This window comes from Equus caballus, chromosome 8, assembly GCF_041296265.1.
Source record: "Equus caballus isolate H_3958 breed thoroughbred chromosome 8, TB-T2T, whole genome shotgun sequence".
Taxonomy (NCBI): Eukaryota; Metazoa; Chordata; class Mammalia; order Perissodactyla; family Equidae; genus Equus; species Equus caballus.
In genome coordinates this window covers 8,749,905-8,769,107 of record NC_091691.1, presented here as the reverse complement: position 1 = coordinate 8,769,107, position 19,203 = coordinate 8,749,905, and the positions used below count along the sequence as shown (strand labels likewise).

At 41.7% G+C, this 19,203-nt stretch overlaps 1 protein-coding gene across 3 annotated transcripts in view; it reads left to right on the top strand.

Moving 5' to 3' along the window:
- Positions 1-19,203, top strand: part of KREMEN1 (kringle containing transmembrane protein 1) — a 65,579-nt gene that overhangs the window by 8,480 nt on the left and 37,896 nt on the right. For all 3 annotated transcript variants that reach the window (XM_070219833.1, XM_023646921.2, XM_023646920.2), the window contains exons 2-3: positions 11,606-11,768; positions 15,545-15,636. In XM_070219833.1, coding sequence (XP_070075934.1) covers positions 11,606-11,768; positions 15,545-15,636 — 255 coding nt within the window. The remainder of the gene's footprint in view (positions 1-11,605; positions 11,769-15,544; positions 15,637-19,203) is intronic.

Sequence of the window (19,203 nt, the reverse complement as noted above, 5' to 3'; positions counted from 1 at the left end):
TAAGTCTGTTTCATGCAATATTTGGGAATACTTACCTTAAAAAATTATTCATTGTTTATCTGAGATTCAAATTTAACTGGGCGTCCTGTATTTTCATTTGCTAAATCTGGCAACCCTACTCACGATCCATGAAACATTACATGAAACTTTAAACCTTTGACTGTCAAATCGATCCCTTGGCCAGTGTCTGCCTTTGTTGCTCTGGGTGGCTAGAGATGACAGCCCTGGTTGTTCCTGTTTCTAAGTAAGTGCTACACTGAGTCTTTCCTTCTGCCCAAAACTGTCTCCTTGGCCAGAACTTCTGAAACTTGTCACTTGAGTCATACTTTTGTCTTGCGACCAGCTGACAAGTGCTTATCAAACGCCTGCTGTAGGCCCAGCGTCTCTGACTAGGACTCATGCCTGTGCCAATTCATAGAAGACTCCAACTCTGTTGCTTCAGGTTTTGCTTTAAAGATGTGCTCTAGAGATATGCTGTCTACTTGGCAGTCAGCTCTGCACTCGAGAATTCTTGTATTATTTGGCCATCCTGGATCAACCAAGGGAAGCTGAATAGCCCAGAGCCTGGCTTCCATGCAACATGAGCTGCCCTCCAGGACTCCATTATTGGGGAACTTTCTTGCTATCTGAAATTAAAAATAGGGCACAAGCAACACTCATGAAACTTGTCCAGAAGCTGGATTATATCAGTTTATTTTATCTCCTTTTAGACTGACTGAGAGCTTCAGACAGTATGAAGTAGGATTGCTCAAGAGAAGGTGAGGCAAAGTGTAGGTTTGAGCTAGGTGTCTCCTGCTTAAAGCAAACTCAAAATATAAAAATGTATATTCATTATGAAGAATGTTGATTATTCCCTATTACAAATGGCTTCACCCTAGATTTCCTTTAAGTAGCAGATTCCCATGGTTTAAATAGCAAGTATTTGATTTTCAGATACTTCGTTTACATAAACTTTCCTGGAACTTCTCATTGCTCATTGCTAGGTAAGTCATGATTGCTAGCCTAGAAGCATAAATTGGTGAGGAAACCCAGGGCACTCTGGGTATGTCTGTAATGGGTTTTCTTTTCCCCTAGTTCCCCACACACCTGCTTCCCTCATTCAACTAACATTTGCCAGGCACATTCTGTGTGGTCTGTAGTTGCTGAGGATACGAAGATGAGTGAGATGCTCAAGAAAACTTGCGGGCTCGTGGAAGCAGGGCCAGGTGCTTCTTGAGCAGTTGCAGTTCAAGGTGATCAAGTCTTATGAGAGCTGTGGCAGCAGGCCCTGTGGGACTTGTTCTTAGAGGCCCTTGTTTCCATGAGTCCAGCGCTGTCTATTCTAGACCTGAACTTTCAAATAGTGCTCCATCTTTTCTTTTTTGTTTCCTTTAGAGTTAGCTTATAATGCACTGAGTTATTGTCCTTCAGAAAACTGGACTTTGAGCTTTAAAACATCTTATGCTTCCTGTTTCCTAATGTGAAAACTATTTCTAGTGTGAATTTTTTTCAAGATTGTAGTAGATCCATTTGTACTCAAATATTATATGGAGAGAGGTACCATCACCAGAGTGTGATAGAATATGTTCTGGTGGTATTGGCAGTAAAATGCATGGTTAATTAATGAAGTTAATTAATTAGAGTTCTGCTGAGCCAGTGACTTCTGAGTGGGTCCATTCCTTAACTGAGGCTAGGCCTAATCTGTCTATATATATATAGAGCTAGACTCTTTCTCAAAAACGATCCTTTGGTCTTCAATTTGATGATTGTATGTGTTTATAATATCCTGAGTGATAAATATAAATTCCTTAAGCACTACTGCACATTCATGGTGACTGTTCTGGCAAAAACACGTGTACTTCACAGTGACGACCATGGCGTGTTTTCCACTGGGTCCTGCCTGGGTAGGAGTGGAGCATATTCAAGACGAGAGCTGGATGGGAGAAGAGTGGGACCCAAGCAGCACTGAATTCTAGGCCTTCTCTGTCTCCATAATTACTTACTTTTCAATTTTTTCCCCCCCGAGGAAGATTAGCGCTGTGCTAACTACTGCCAATCCTCCTCTTTTTGCTGAGGAATCCTGGCCCTGAGCCAACACCCGTGCCCATCCTCCTCTACTTTATGTGTGGGACGCCCACCACAGCATGGCGTGGCAAACGGTGCCATGTCCGCACCCGGGATCCCAACCGGCGAACCCCGGGCCGCTGAGAAGTGGAACGTGGGCACCCAACTGCTGCGCCACCGGGCCGGCCCCTCAAATTTTTATATAGCAAATAATAAAGACCCCTCTCTCAAGTGCTTTCATCGGTCTTCTGAATTTTAACCTCTGGCCTATGCTTACTATGCTTGCTATAGGTTCAGTTGTTCTTGGAATCGTCTTTTAAGTAATTAAGTATTGCATCTGTTAATAGGGATGGATAAACTGGAGATTCAAATAGAAGACCTCAAGCCCCCTTCCAAAAGTATAAATTCTTTTGTTAAAATAACTTTGAGAGGCACGGCCTTTTCTTCTGTTACTGTTTTTAAAGACACTGCTTCCTTGAATGAAAAGGAAGATCTAAAAGATATTTTAATGAAGAAACTACTGATAAAGAAATCACAGGGATTATTTTTGTGGTAATTATACTTTGGCAAAAGTGCAGCTTGTTCTCTGGTCATTTGAACTGTTAATACGTAGTCCGAGAACAAGATACGTGAGTGTCTCTCTTGATTTTAGATGACTGAATTTATGGCTGATTAAGTTTATAAGCTGTTTGTAGTTCTTGAAAAGAAACTAAGGTAGATTAATTGTAAAGCAACACGTTAGTAGCTATTTTCAAGATGTCCTTTAAAAAAAGTTTATTATGGGAAATTTAGAATACATGCAGAATAGAAGATTATAAGGAAATTGCCCAGCTTCCACAATTATCAACCATGGCCAATATTATTTCATTTGTGCCTCTTTCCTTCTCCCAACTAGATTATTTTGTAACAAATCTCAGATATCATATCATCTCATCTGTAAATATTTCTGTTTGTATCTCTAAATGGTAAGAACTCTTTTCAAAAGCATGGTAACGGTAACACTAGCATGATCACACCTAGAAAAATTAACAATAATTCCTTAATATCATAAAATATCCAGTCAGTAATCTGTATTCAGATTTCCTGGTTGTCTCATCCGTGTGTTTTTAGTTCAAATGGGGATCTAAGAAAGATACGTTTAGGTGATGTGACTGTTAGGTTTCTATTAACCTATAGGTTTCCCCGCTTTTTCTTTTTTCCTTGCAATTTATTTGTTGAAGATCTAGTGTTTTTTTTATTTTTTTAAAAAAATTTTTTGAGGAAGATCAGCCCTGAGCTAACATCTGCCACCAGTCCTCCTCTTTTTGCTGGGGAAGACTGGCTCTGAGCTAACATCCATGCCCATCTTCCTCTACTTTATATGTGGGACGCCTGCCATAGCATGGTGTGCCAAGTAGTGCCATGTCTGCACCCGGGATCCGAACCGGCAAACCCAGGGCCACTGAAGCAGAACGTGTGCACTTAACCGCTGCGCCATAGGCCTGCCCCGAAAATGTAGTTTCTTCTAAGCAAAAACAGTGCTCAAGTGCCTCTTCAGAGGGAGGGCCCCCATAGGAGGTGAGGTATTTTTTATGGTAGAATTCTCACTTCCATTAGAGAAACAGGTAGAATTAGAGAATTTTAAGCCTGGAAGAGATTTTTAGCCATCAGTTCTTTCCAGTCATGTCACCCTAGACTTTTGAACCTCAGTTCCATTTTGTTAGAATCTTGAAATTAGAGTTTAGAGTGAAGGGGCATTGAGACCACCTGGCTGAAATCCCCTCATTTCACAGATGAAGAAACAGAGACTCAGAGTGTCCAGGTGATTTACTCAAACCACACAGTGTCGGCTACTGGTGTCGTTTCCTCTCTATTCCAGGCATTCTCTGTATGTACTATGTGTATAGAAGATGCAACCCCCACCCTCCCCAGCTATCCTCTCTCTAATTAGACCTGAGAACATTCCTCCATATAATCACCTTCCTCCATATATCATTTTTCTTGGGGAGCCATTTTTTAAAATTTATTCTTTATTTTTTTTGAGGATTGCCACCTGAGCTAATATTTGTTGCCAATCTTCTTTTTTTTCTTCTTCTTCTCCCCAAAGCCCCCCACTACATAGTTGTATGTTCTAGTTGCAGGTCCTTCTAGTTGTGGCATGTGGCATGGCCTGATGAGCCGTGCTAGGTCCATGCCCAGGATCTGAACCAGCGAAACCCTGGGCCACCAAAGCGGAGCGCAGGAACTTAACTACTCGGTCATGCGCTGGCCCCTGGGGAGCCGTTATTAAAGACGGGAGAGTGTCTTAGCATAGCCTCAGCCCTGTTGAAGTGGGGGAAAAGTTGGGAACAACTGCCTTCCGAGAGCCATGTGTCTCTTTCCTTACAGGTTCCACACAACTGAAATAAGCATTCATGTAGTGCTTTTGAGTGTCTCAAGGCAAGAGGTGATTTTGCCCAGGAGCATAGGCTGTGAAGATGTACCCATGAGTTCCAGATGTGTTGTGCAAACATTTGACAACGCCATTGTGTTGCCCTCTAAATATTAAAATATTTTCCTACCTAAGCCTTGTATTTTTATAATCTACCCACCTACCCAATTTTATAGACATCTTTAAAAGAACAGAAGATATTCGTGTTGGAAAGTGTTTCCTTCCATCTTATTTTAATTGAATTTAATGTTTATTGGTTCATCTTGATTCCAAACTAGGCCAAAACCAGCCAGATTCTTCCAACATAGGATCAATAGAGATGTTGTGTGGTCTTATGTAGAACAGAGACTTAAAACAGTGGATTAAAACAGTGGCTCTCACAAACATCATGTATAGAGATCCAACTAGTAATTCTACCAGAAAACCAGGAATATTCTAGACTCAATATGAGAAAAATATTCTATTTCTCAATAGTGTGGTTTCAGACAAATAGTGTAATCAGGAATGGCCTAGTTGTAGAGCCCCACTGAGAACATGTTCTTTAACTTTATTATATCTTATCAAGGAATAGAATGTCTTTTTTAACTGCTGCTTTCCTCCCACTATCGCATATGTGTCGTTTTAATTATTATAAAAGAACACTTCGTTATAATTTAAACATGAACTTTAAAAATGTAGTACTCATACAAGCTGGCAGAGTTAAATTGCTTGGGACTCTATTAACTTGGCATTGTCCTTACTTATAATAAGTACAAATATTGAATTATGTGATTTTAGTAACATATATAAACAAAGATGTGTTTCATCACATTTACAGTTGAAATTTTGATTAGGAAAAACCTGTTTTCTCCATTATACCTTTTTTTCTTACCTCTTACTTATTGAATGCTAGGATTCAACATGGGGTTCAAACCATATATATTTTTTCTATCATAATGTAACCTGATAACTGTAAACAGAAGTGCAGTAGGGTGACGTGCCTGTCGTTCATGTTATCTTGCCTTTTATCACTAAGTATTTTTATGGACTGGAATAAACTACGTGATCGTGATGGTTATAACACTTTCGAATTTCTAATAAAGTTTGATTATTTTTAAGACTTTATAATTACATAATAATAATTTATTGGGCACCTACTGTGTGCTAGGCATTTTACTTGCACATCCTGGAATTGCACATTCTTCTAGTTGCCCTGAGCTGTAGATAATTTAATCCCCCATTTTACAAGTAAAGAAACTGAGGCTCAAAGAGGTTAGCTGAGTGCCTGTAGCTTGTAAACCACATAGCCGAGGTCTGATTCCAGCCCTTAACATGCACTTTCCACACTGTACCACATTGTTGCTAGAAGTTTTCTGTGCAGAAGAAGTGTTTGATTTAAACTATGTCCTAACCCTTAAATGAAATCCTCAATCCTGTAAAGTTCTCTTTGTGTTGTGTGTATGTCTGTGTGTGTGTGTGTTCTGTGGATATCACTTATTCAGGGGGCCCTTAACTTAGAGTTAATGGATCTTGGGCTACAGAGAAGACTTCAAGGGCTCCATGAACTCTTCTGAAATTGTAAAATGTCGTGTGTGTGATATTTCTCTGGGGAGTAGGTCCTTTCCTTTCAACCAGTTCTCCAAGGGGTTTGTGTGTGTACCTAAAATGCTTAGGACTCCTGATCTACTCAACCGGCCTCATTTCAGAGATAAAGAAACTTGAGCTGCAAAAAGGATATGCTGTGCAGGAAGACAGCAGAGAGCGGCCAAGTCAGAGCAGAGCAGGGCTCCCGCTGGTCAGTGTTCTTCCCTGACTATGAGCTCATTTCTGTCCTGACAGAGATGTGATGCTAACCTCTGCAGTCAGCCAGCCATGTCAGTGCAAGTCCAGGCCTCTTCACTGCTCTGTAACCATTGTCCCTTTACGAGGTGCAAGCTGCAACTCTCCGTTCCGGTGTGTGCAATTAGTAAACCGTTAAATGGTTGCCCATTAAATCATTAGGTAGACAGACTTTGAGAACTGTAATGTGGAAAATATATTTGGAAATGTTTCTAAGTCTTCTACAGGTCATGCCTCTAAATTAATTGAAATCTTCAAATAATTTCACATACGGCGTGTGAGTATGTGAGATCCTATGGATTTTGAGGTATAAATATCAAAGTTTAAAATATATATGCTATCAAGTCCATCAGTCTTTTCTTTATACCCAACCCTTCTAAATCCCAGGCGTAATGAACAAGAATAATTTTATGAGCCAAAACTCCAGCTAGCTTTCCTTAGCAATGAAGGAGTATCGAGCTTTCACCCACATACAGCTTTTGCTCTCAGATCTTATACCATGGGAATGAGCCCCACGCCTTCGCATGGGAGCAGGTCCTGCAGAAAACGGTCTGTCTGCACAAAACCATTTGCTCAAGATTCTCAGCTGAGGATTTGTATACCTAATGTGATTCCACTTATCTCAAGGGAATTTCAATAAAATTAGCATCTCCAATTTTTAAAATAAAGGCCATATGCCATACTTTGGAGGATTTTTTGATGGGGGAAAAGGATAAGGAATTACTAACTTAGAAAAGTAGAATTAATCCTCTGAGTGCTTTGATGCCGGCCTTGGAAGTTTCTATCATGGAAGTTTTCTGCTGTCTTACTAAGTTTTCTCTCAGGCTTATGTTTAATGTAAGGGCTGTTTTCATTAAATCCCAAAAACAAAAGATTTGGAGTTTTCCAATGGAGAGGTAGGGTCAGAGATGAATTCTGTAAAGTAATTGGGATCTAGCTAGAGAAGACAGAGAGGAGATAAAGTTTCTTCAGTTTTCACAGTTTATTACTCCTTCCTTCTTGAAACACCAGCTCCTTGACTTCCAAGACCCATACACTTTCTTAGCTTGTCTCCTACCTCCCAGGCTGCACTTTCTCAGTCATCATGGCCAGGCCCTCCTCTTTCCAAGCCTGAAATGTTGGAGGGCCCCAGGGCTCAGCCCCAGATGTCTTCTCTCTCCACACACGGTAATCCTGTTCTCTCGACACGTCAATGCTGTTACTGCCACATTTCTAGCTCTAGTCTGGGCCTCTTTCCTCAGCTCCAGGCTCATCTACCCATCCGCTTAGTCTATGTCCCCATCCAGTTTTCTGAAAGGTGTCTCAAACTTAACCCATCCAAAACCAAACCCTTGATTCCACCCCAAGATATGTGCCCCTCTTGGGTCCTCCCCATTGTAGTAAGTGGCATCACCACTCACCCAGTTGCTCAGGCCCAAATCCTTGATATTGTACCTCACTCCTCTTTTCTCTCATGCCCTGTGTTCAAACCCCGAGCAAATACTTTGGGCTCTACCTTCAAAATACAACCAGAATCCAGCCACTTCTCACCCCCCTTCCAGTACCAGCTTGGTCCAGCTCATCCTTCTTTGTAACCCATCCTTCTGCGGTAACCACCTACCTGGTCTCCCTGCCGAGTTCTCGCCTCTACACTTCTTCCTCCACCCCGCTAGACAGTTCTGGTGAAGGATGAGTCAGATCGTATCATTGCTCTGCTCAAACCCTCCGATGGCTTCTCCTCACACTTAGAACAAAAGCCAAGATCTAATTTATATGACACTCAAGACCTTACATGTCCTGGCCTTGCTGCCTCCTCCTCTTCATTTCCCACCCACCCTTCCCCGCGCGCTCGCCCTGCTCCAGACAGGTCAGAGGAGCTGCCCTATAGTTCCCCAAACCTGCCAAGCACATTGCTGCTTGCAGGAGGTTTGCATTTGCTGTGCCCTCTGCCGGTAGCGCTCTTCCCACGTCATTTATGTGTTTTGCTTCCTCCCTTCATCCACCTCTCTGCTCACACGTCTCTTCCTCTTCAGGCTTTTCCTAACCCACCTTATGTAAAAGAGAACCCCCACCATTTGATCTCTAGCCCCTTACTCCATTTTTCCTTATAGCGCTTCTCACTATCTGATGTTAATTTTGGTTGGTTTATTATGAGCGGGTCTCTCCTGTTAGCGTGTAAGCTCCATGAATGCAGAATATTCACCACTGTAGCCCCAGTGCTGTGAACAGTGCCAGACACATAGTAAGTATTGAATAAATATTTGTTGAATGAATTAAGGAATAATATCCTAGACATTAGGTCTATTGCTTTTGCTCATTCTCTTTCACTGAATACGTAAATATACAGCTAGCTGTGTGATATTTTATTTTTTATTGGTTTAAGCCACTCCTTACTTATCTAGCCAAAGGTTATGTCAGTTTCATAAGCGCAGAAAATAAGGGAGGTAGGGTCCTCATTACCTAGTACATACCCTAGTAGTCTGATGACATCAGGATGCACACATAACTTTAATCCAGAACAAGTTTGTTTTTCTTGCTCTTTTCCACAATTGGCATGCACTGGGCAAGTCTGTTAAAAAAAAAATCATAAAATCTAGTACACTGCCTCAATTTCCCTAGTGTATCTGAGAACAAGATTGGGTCTGGGAGAAATAGACTAAGGTAAATAAGCCTACACTTTCCTGTTCCCTCTCTCGATGCCACCTCACCCCATTCATGAGGACTGACACAGTGTGGATGACTGCCACATTCTCTTGTATTACACAGCAAGTCCTCTGAGCCTCTGGGAACACTGACCCCACCGCCCTGCAGGTTGCTCTCTATTGCTAAGGCTTTCCATTGGTTGGCCTGCGTTTCTGACTCCTGGGCCACCCCTCAACCACTTGTGATAGGAGAAAAAGATGTATTATCACATAGCGACTAAAATTTTAGCAATTGGCAAAGACTGGCTTGATGTTCTTAGAATCATCTAGTCTAGTGGTTTCTAAACCTAATTACTTAAAAGAATCACCTGGGCAGCTTTTTAGAAATATAGGTTCCCAGGTCCCGCTCTGCCCCTGGGGTTGGGATAGGGCTCTGGTGTGGCATGCATGTGCATGCACATGCACACACACACACATGCAGAGTCGCTCTGTCTCCCTCCTTGTCTCTCTGTAGCAGACCATGTATATTCCTAGTGATAAAAAGTGCTATGAAGCAAACAAATGAAGGGCAGAAAAATAGGAGTGGAGATTGTGGGGAAGGGTTTTGTGAGGAGGTAACATTTAGTCTGCGATGGAAAGTATTAGGGGAAGAATATTTTGGGCAGAAAATAGTGTGGTGTGTTTACAGAATTAAAAGCAGACCCATGTGACTAGAGCACAGCAAGTGACTAGGGGAGGAGCTCAGAGTGTGGTGGGAGGGAGGGCCTGGGGCCACATCACAGAGGCTTTGCAGACAAGGATGAAAGGTTTGGGTTTTGTTCCCAGTGCTCATGTGTTCCTGAGAACTTTGAGCACTGTGTGGAGAATGGAGCTCCACAGTGGAAGCTGTGAGACCTGAGCAAGGCTGTACTGTTCTCTGATGGTGAATGGGTCTAAAGTGGTGGCATCCAAGATAGAGAGGAGAGGGTGGTTTCAGGGTGTATATTTTAAGAAAGTCAACAGGACTTGCTGGTGAGTGGGAAGCGGGGTGGGAGAGAGGATGGGGAAAGAAGGATAATGCCGAAGGGGTTCTATTAGAGGCAGTGTAGGGTGCCGTTAGGTGCCCCACTTGCCTCATCTGTAAAATGGGCACATTAAGGGACCTCCCAACGGAGTAGGTGGTGAGTTATTTGTTAAGCACTTAGAGTTTGGCACACAGTAAAACACTACATAAGCATTAGTGGAGATGTGGATGATGATGGATTGTCCAAGGTCACGCAGCTGGTCAGCAGCAGGTCTAGGATGAGAAGCTTAGCCTCGGGTCAGTGTATTTTGTGCTGCACTGAGATGCCTCCTCAGTTACCTTTGAACGTTTTTATTTATGCAGACTCTTGGTAGAGAGTCTGTCGTTATGGTATGTGATGAGTCTCACTGATTGTAACATATGAATGTTGCGCCACACATGATAAATTGCTAGGGTGTTCTCTGCAGCCTGGCATTCTAGGTTATTTTGGCTGTCCGTAAAACCATGCTATTCCAGATAAAACGCAGGGCCCAGATAATGGTAGGAACGGGGTACAGGAAGAGAGACGGTCTATGGATAGATTTTAAATATTAAGAGAAATATCTTCCAGAATATAGATGCGCTCCTGTTGTACACATGCTTAGGCTGGAGTAGGCATATGCACTGCAACAGGAGACAGCATTAAGAGTCCTTCATACCGGAAGTCACAGGTCAGTGTGTGCCAGGAGAAGGAAAGAAATAAAGCTAAGAATGTTAGCGTAACTCCCCCAGATTGTCAGGCTCCTGGTGATACATCTTAAAGAAGTGTTTGAAGTGCTTCTATCTGTCAGTTTCAACTAAGCTAATTTTTAAAAATTGCTCTTTGTACCGTGCCTTTCTCATGAACCTCTGTGAGTTTAATGCATGCAATATGTGGGGGGAAATCCTATCAGCCTCAGTTCCCATCCCCCCAAAGGCTGAGAAGCAGATTTTAGAAGCACATTGCTGCACCTGCAAATATGTTGTCATTTTAGTAAATGGACCTGAGACCACATTCAACGTGTCTTGTAGGAAAAAATTTCAGAAAGAGGTAAGAGAAGATGCCAGCTCAGCCCCTCCTCCCTCCTGTTGACTGTTTTGTTGCACCTCTATCTTAAACGGCGTGGGGAGGACTGTTCTTCATTACCAGGGAATGCGAGTCATTCCCAGACTTGTATGATTGAGATTCCAAAGCATTGCTGTATCCGATGGTCTTATTAAATCCAAGTGTCAGTGCAGCCTTTCAGACTGTAGGGGAGAGCTCAGTTACAGCTGGTGACCTGGTTCCAGTTACCACACAGAGACATGGTGAGAGCGGTGACCCCCTCCGAGCACCCAGAATTCCTCGTGGATGGCTGTTACCAACTGTTCCCAGATTTGGGGGTTTCCTGGTTCACTTCATAGGCTTCCCTACATTTCACCTCCCTGTTTATATCCTAGTTGGGATCTGTATACTTTAGGGGAAAATGTGTCTGTAGACAAGCTAATGCCAAGATTAGCTAGCATCTGGAGGGTACCTCGTTTCAGATTTACTCAGCCCTACCAATGTTAACTTCGCTGTGTCCGGGATCTAGCAAGACACTATCTACTTCCAGCTTGATCCAAACAAAACAAATAAAACATCACTCAGAGAGGGAGGAGACTATAGATGTTGCCAGAAAATTAGTTTGCTCTGTCTCTTCTTTCTCCTAGAATGTTTCACAGCCAATGGTGCAGATTATAGGGGAATGCAGAACTGGACAGCACCACAAGGCGGGAAGCCATGTCTGTTCTGGAACGAGACTTTCCAGCATCCGTACAACACTCTGAAATACCCCCACGGGGAGGGGGGCCTGGGCGAGCATAACTATTGCAGGTAAGATGGGACCACACAGGACTTTAAAAATAAAATCTCTCATCTCCTCTTCCAAGCCCTTCCAACCTTGCTCACAACTAGGGAAAACTTCTTTGTTCCCTTTTGGCCAACTCAGAAGGGTTTTCTTGATACTATTTTAAAAAATCTTTCTCCCACACCTTGTGTGCATGCATGCACGCACACACACACACACACACATAATCTACTACTCTTTTCAACTTGAGTTGCTTTGATACAAAGTTCTGGTTTTCAGAATTCTGCTTTCTTGTCTGATCACTTAACATGTCTCTTTGGGAGGGTTTTCTTAGCTGGCCCTACTACCAATGGACAATACACAGCTTCTTGAGCTGCTGTGAACGTGGTGGTCAGGCAGTACACCATCTGTGCCCCAAATCTCCCTGTTTCTGAGCAAAGGAAGCTTCCCTGTGTTATCGCACCTCCTGCCAGCCCAGGATAACCTTGCTCTGAGAGCAGCTGTAGCCCTCAGATTTGTGCTGTTTCCTTCCTTTCGATAGACCAAGGTGTTTCTTAGCTCTTCACCTCTTGTCTGACTCCAGCAGGGGCGCTTAACCTGCAATCCATGGTGCTTCAAATATGTGCTTGCGATTTTCTGGGGAGACGATCCATGGCTCTGATCAGATTCTCAAAGTTATCCGTGATCCAAAACAAGTTAAGAGTCTCTGGTTTAAAGGGACCAGAGCAAAGAGTCTAAGTACATTTGGCTATAGCTACATTGTAGCTGTTTACGCCCAAGATCTTGGTAACGTGACTCACAGTTCAGCAATTTGTTGAATTTAATTATTATTAGGACAGGTGCAAAGGCAGCCTCTTGAGCCACTGGGACAGGGAAGAGTGATCACTGAGCTATACTTGGAGCTACACACTGTGTCCTGGGTTCTACCAGTATGGTTCGACCACGGCACTGTTGACTCAGCTGAGCCAACATAGTTGTACCTGCGTTGCGTGTGCCACACTGTTTACCCTCTGCCCTCCTTACACACCTTTGCTAACACTCTAGGACCCAGGAGGTTGTCTTGAAGTCATCAGGCCTGTAATCCACGTTATATTTATCCCTATGCCTTAAGCATGTGCCTTTCCTTCACCTCTGTCCTAATTTGTGCCAACTGGCTGTTCCCCCATAGTTGCTGTTGCACTGTTTTTTAGTTTATTATTATAAAAATATTAAAAGCTTTCCAAAAAAAGATTCTCAAACCCTACAGATCCATATTGTTTAAATAAAGTCCCCCATTTTACCTCTTTCCCAAATCCTCCAGACCCAGCTCCACTTCCCAGAGGTAACAATTTATGTATATGCTACTTCACACTTTGCTTACGCATCCTCATTAAGTAGTTCTTTTGCATTTCATTCTCAAAGTTATATGTGTTCACTAACAGTTTTTTGCATAACTAAAAAAGTTAACCCTACTCCATTTCTGGTTTATTTCTTTCCCCTAAGTTTTTCTAATCGTAGAAATAGTTGGGTTGGGTTGGGAACAGTGTTTAGGAAGAGAAACCAGTGTTTGTTTTTACATTATTACTTATCTTCTGGCTCTACAGTGTCTTTCAGTAGTGGGCTCTTGGTTTATTTTATTATTCTGTTGTTTTCTATCAAGCAAGTCTTCTCAGAAGTGCTCTAGTTTTTAAATCTGACTTTAAGTAAATTTTAAATTTCCAATGAGGTTTAATTCATATGACAAATTTCTTTCCTTATAGATTGGCTCCCACTTCTACCCATAGGCTCCCAGAAATGCACCAGGAAACAGGCGTTAAAGAGCGGTGAGAGCCAGGGGCAGCCACCTTCCTCCTTAGCCCGGCCAGCAGCCGTCTCCTTTGATTTGAAGGAATGTACCAGACCTGAACCACCAGTTTACACTTCAACAAAGGGAGGCTGAAATTGTAGATTATTATCACGTCAGAGAGCCCGGGCCTTTCGTTTTAGCATTGTGGCGAAGTCAAAGACGAATGTACTTGTTCTTTATTAAGCTATTCTGATGCCTTTCGGAGTGGTTTTGACATTGTTAATAAACAGTTGTTTTCTAAGGTCTTTACCAAATACTGCATCAAAGCCGAACACTGAACAGAGGGAGGAAGATGGCAGTGAAATACTGTTTGAAGAAGCGCTTTGTACCCGTTCTCCTGCTTTGATTTCTCGGCTGACATCTGAAACCATGTTTGTCTTATGCCATGTTTCCAGACCCATCACGGTTCAGATGTCTGAGAGATGGGGAGTGATGGGAACGCACTTCTCTGGGATCGACATATCTGGATTAGAGGGGAAGGCAGGGAGACTGGGAAGAACAGAGTTGGCTCTGGCACCTGCCTTTGGGCACAAAAAAATAAAAGGACCCTTTGTGTTACAAGGCGGCTTATCTTTTGGGCCGCACAATAGGCTTATCCCTCCCAGGCCTGATAGGGGTTGCTCCAAAGCTCGGCTGCAGGGTCTTTATGCCCATTTCCGGCCTAACCGGAGTGTCAGGTTTCCAGTGTTCTGAGTCTCAATAAAGGGAGCTTGGAAAGCAGTGAAGAAAGGCAAGGCTTTGCTCTGTGTCCAGGAGCCTCTGCCATGTTTTGCTCTATTTCAGCAGTCATGCCCTTTATTGTCACGGCATCTCTGAGTTAAAAAGATCCCAAAGGGCATTTATTCCAAGCCACTCATTTAGAAATGTAAATAAATCTTTTAAAAATATTATTGAAATATCAGAAGTAGGTACCAGGATTACAGGATTGCATGTTCTAACTGAAACTCTTTAACATAGTTTTCTTCTGCATTCCCTTGAGAAGTTAATATTTTGAGGTAGAAATAAGACCCATTTCAATCAGACATGAGTTGGATCAGCCTAATCCTGGTGAAATCTTGTCAGTGGAGTCTATATTATGTGAATTCTATTTTATTGTTTAAAAATTACACAGTGTTGTTCATTGTAGAGGAAATAAGAAAATAGAATCCAAAAAAGAAAAAAAAATTAAAATTACCAATTCTCCCATCATCCAGAGATAAATACTTTCAAGGATTTGGTGTATATCCTTCCTTAAATACATCTTTTCAAATAATGGGATTGTGTCATCCATCGTGTTTTAGAACTACCTTTTAAGAAAACCTAGCAAGACATTGTGAATATATTTCCATATTAATAAATGTGTCACTATACTACATTTTTACTAGCTGCCTAGCATTCCCTTATATGGGTATAACGTATTTATTTAACCAATGCTTAGTTGTTGGGTATTTGTTGTTTCTAACTTTTCAATATTATAAAAATGCTGCCGTGAGCATCTTTATAAGTAAAGATCTCCTTAGAATAAAGTACTAAAGGAGAAATTGCCGAGTAAAGGGAGTTTGCATATTTTTAGGGCCTTTGACTATAGTTACCATACCCCGATCCTGACCGTTTGCGTCCTTTCGCATTCTTGTCCGCATGTGCTCTCTCAGCTGTGGACGTCTCCACTGTTCACGCTTCAGGCGCCAGTGCTGTTTGGCATGGTTTGTTCAGTGGTCAGTTGTCGCGGTTACGCTGTACTGAATTTGTGTAAACATATTTTCGCCTTTGCTCACTCCCCCGGCCACAGCCCCTAAACTCTGAAGTATATGTCGGAGTGGATGAATGTGTTCTTATAGTATTAATCATTTTTTTCTTCTTCCTAAAAGGTGCCATTGAGATAGATACCAATTATTAGAAATGACACAGAAGCATTACTTTTTGGTAAAACTGAAAAACAATGAGCCAGTTGACTTAAAGCAAGGGAAATGTGACTGGTTGTGTCCTTTTCCCTAACAGAAACCCAGATGGAGATGTGAGCCCCTGGTGCTACGTGGCGGAGCACGAGGACGGTGTCTACTGGAAGTACTGCGAGATACCTGCTTGCCAGAGTAAGACTGATGCACCCTCTGAAGTTTCGGGATGCTGAACCCTTGAGTGCAGAGTGGCGGAGGGCAGGTAGTTCAGGCTGGTGGATTTTGTGAAGCAGGTGAAAGGAGCAGCCTTCCTGAGCTGGGGATTTTCACTTCTCTTGTTGAGGCTTTTCAGAAACGCGGATGTCCAGTTCTCTCAGGACCCCATTCCCTTGATGGATAAGCCCAACCAGAATTCCTGCTTATTAATTTTCTCATGCTGATTCTTTCATGGATAGAGACAGCAAGAGCTCAGTAGCAGGCCAGAAAAAAAAGTACTTTGCACTTTTGGGAATGAAGTTTTTAGAATGAATGACGAACCCCTTTGTAGACAGTGAAACTAAGTTATGATACCATTTATTATTTGGATTTGACATGCTATGTCCCCTAAAAAAAAAATGGTATTCAGTAAATACCTAATTAGATACCCTCCAAAGCCAATGCGATAGTCCTTTTCCTCACATTGACATAAAGATATGTTCTGTTGTTTTTATGATAACACACAGCTTGTTCCTCTCTATTACCAAAAAACCCAGTTTTTTAGCTTTTTCCTGCAATGCCTGTTTCCTAAGTGTTTCATGCGTTCATTCCTATATTTAGTATTTACTATATGCAAGGTACAAAGGCAGAAAGATACCCTGACCTTCAGGGGATATGTAGTGTGGCAGAGAATCTTAGGAAGATACTTTAAAACAAAGTAGAAAATATTTTGAGAAGATTCAGAGCACAGGAACTGAAACTAAACATGGTACAGTGTAGGAATTTACTAATGTAGTGTTTATAATATCCTTTTTAATTATGCCAGAGGAGCGGGGTTTCTTAGTTCCTAGAGCTGAAGAAAAGGACAACTCATTCATAATAATTCTACTTGGCTTGTTTTTTCCTTATTATTTAAACCTACTCCTTGCCCGGCCACGTTTCTCACACCTCAAGTCAGGAGGCTGTGTCTGCAGAGTGATAGGGATGTTCCCCCGGGACCTGGGACCCTCTCACTCACGCCCACTCAGCAGTCTGCATTCTGAGGCCTCCAGGAGAAAGGGCAGCCCTTGACGGGGTGCTGCAGGCTCGTGCTCACCTTCCATAAGTTAAGCTTCCAAATGTCGCCTCTGCCTGGCATTTAGGCCCTCACTTCACTGTCCTCCAACCCGAGTGTGCCTTGATTCCATCCCCAAACTGAGAAAACAGTGAAGACCAGAAGAATGGGCTTTTGCTCAGTCTGCTTAATCAAATTTTTAAAATGGAAAACATCTCATTTGGCTCTAGTTATGTAAAGAAGAAAGGGGCAGGGGGAGAGGAAAGCAGATTTTCTTCGGTCCATTTGTTTTACACAAAGATAGTCTTTTAGTACCAGCCTATGTCATTCTCTCAGGAATGGCGAACAGGGGATTTCAATCTGGGTGCTTTTATTTGGAAAGATAATCCTCAACTTGCATTTATAAAATATAATTTGGGCCGGTGGGAGCTGACTCATGTGGTCATTGAAACTAAGTTCCAGAAGAGAGAATTGTAGCAAAATGGTACAAACCATCTAATACCCCTCTAATTCGTAATTTTTGCCAGAATGTGCCTCACTCTTCCAAAAAAGGAAAATTAAACATCATTTCCCTTTATTATGGCCCTTTGGTAACCCTCTCAGAGTTTCTAAAACTGTCCTTGAAATGGTCTGGGTAGGGAGGTGTACAGAAGTTGGGAATGAAAACTGGGGAGTACTTGGTTTGGGAGGGGAGGGGGAGTGTCTGTTTTGGTTCTTTGATAAACCCTTCCATTTGTCCTGTGGGCACCAGGGTCCCCATCACGCCGAGCCTCAGACCTTGAGTCTGGCAGAACATTGTGCTTTTAGTGTGTCTGATTAACATAGTTGAGAAAAACTCCTGTGCAATTTGCAGCAAGAGACCTCGGTAATTGCCTAGTGGACTCAATTGAGATAGAGCCTGCCTATTTTAGGCCAGTTTTGCCCTATTTCTGGATGTGGAGTCATAATTTTCATGAATAATACTAACCCTCTGTGTGAAGCCCACTATTCACGATTAGCATTGAATTTGTCATACAGAAAAAGGCCTGTGACATGATCAGATTCCTGGAAAGTTCATATCTGAATATAACAGACCCAGCAGGAGCCAGGGGGAAATGAATGTTTCGGGACAAAGCAGAATGTGGTTGAATGGTGGGCCATTGTGTGGAGACCGGAATCTCTGCCCCTCAGCGTGTTACATAGAGAGCTAAAACAAGCAGGGCGGCCGAGATGAAGTATGATTCAAAAAGGGGCAAAGAGAAATTTGAACTGTGCTCTTGACCTGTAGAGCCTGGATCAGAACTTACTGTTAAAAGGAGAACAACTCTGAAGAAATTGGCTTTGCTCTTCAAACCACTTCTGCCAGTATGTTTCTCAGAAACCCCGAGTTCTTATTACAGATAGAAGAAATACAGATTTTTAAAAGTAAATTCCAGTATCATCAAGTTTACCATGCCTCTAGATCCCACCCTCTAAATCTCTAAATCCTGTTGGTTTGGCCATTGAGGGGGAAATCATTTGGCTTAACATCCATCCTTTGCATATCTCTCTTTTGTTAAATAATCATCCTCATTCTAATCCTCCTTTATTTCATTGCTTTTGTGGGACGGGCCTGTATCAATCTGAGCATGGCTTTTTACCTGCAGCTTGTTTATAAAAGTTTTCTACAGTTTTTTAAAAGTAAATAATCTAGTTGTGAGTGGGAAGAGGAACCTGCAAATGACATTTAAAGGTAAATATAATTTTCTTCACATAGCTAATTTGGGCCTAAGGCCACGGGTCTGAAGAAAATTTACCTTGTCATCTCTGAGAGCTATTTTTTGTTTGCTATAAAACATTCGCCTGGTTTCTACAAACCCAATATAAAAATTAATCTTTAAAATAGTTAGGGAAATTTGAATACAGGCTGAGTATTAGATTATATTAAGGAATCACTGCTAATTTTATTAGGTACAATAATGGTATGGTGGTTTTATATATATATATATATTTTTTAAGTCCTTTTAAATTAATGATACATACTGAAATATTTGTAATTGAAATGATATATCTGGGATTTGTTTTAAAACAGTCTAGCTTCCCAAAGAGTGAGTGGGTGGGGATGAGGGAAATGGATGAAAGAAGAATGGTAAAAAAAAAAGTGAGTATGTGTTGATGCTGGTGACGGGCTCCTTATTCTTTCCTACTTTGTGTATGTTTGAAAGTTTGTGTTATAAAAAAAATTAATTTTATAAAATTTTCAAATTTTAATATTAAAAAATGAATACATTTAAACAACATTCAAAGTGTCTGGATTCAAATGTATGATGTGATTAACCTAAACTGTGATACTCTTACCCGTAGCATACCGGTGTCTGAGTTAGCTATTAAAGTTTTAGTCATTAAGTTTGTTAAAACTACTAGTTATTATTTAAAGTATTTAAACAAGCTATTTAAAGTTATTAAAACTATTAATTATTATAGTTATTTAAAATTAATTATTAAAGTTTAAAATCACAAGGACTTTAGAAGTTATTAGCTGTGACAGATTACGT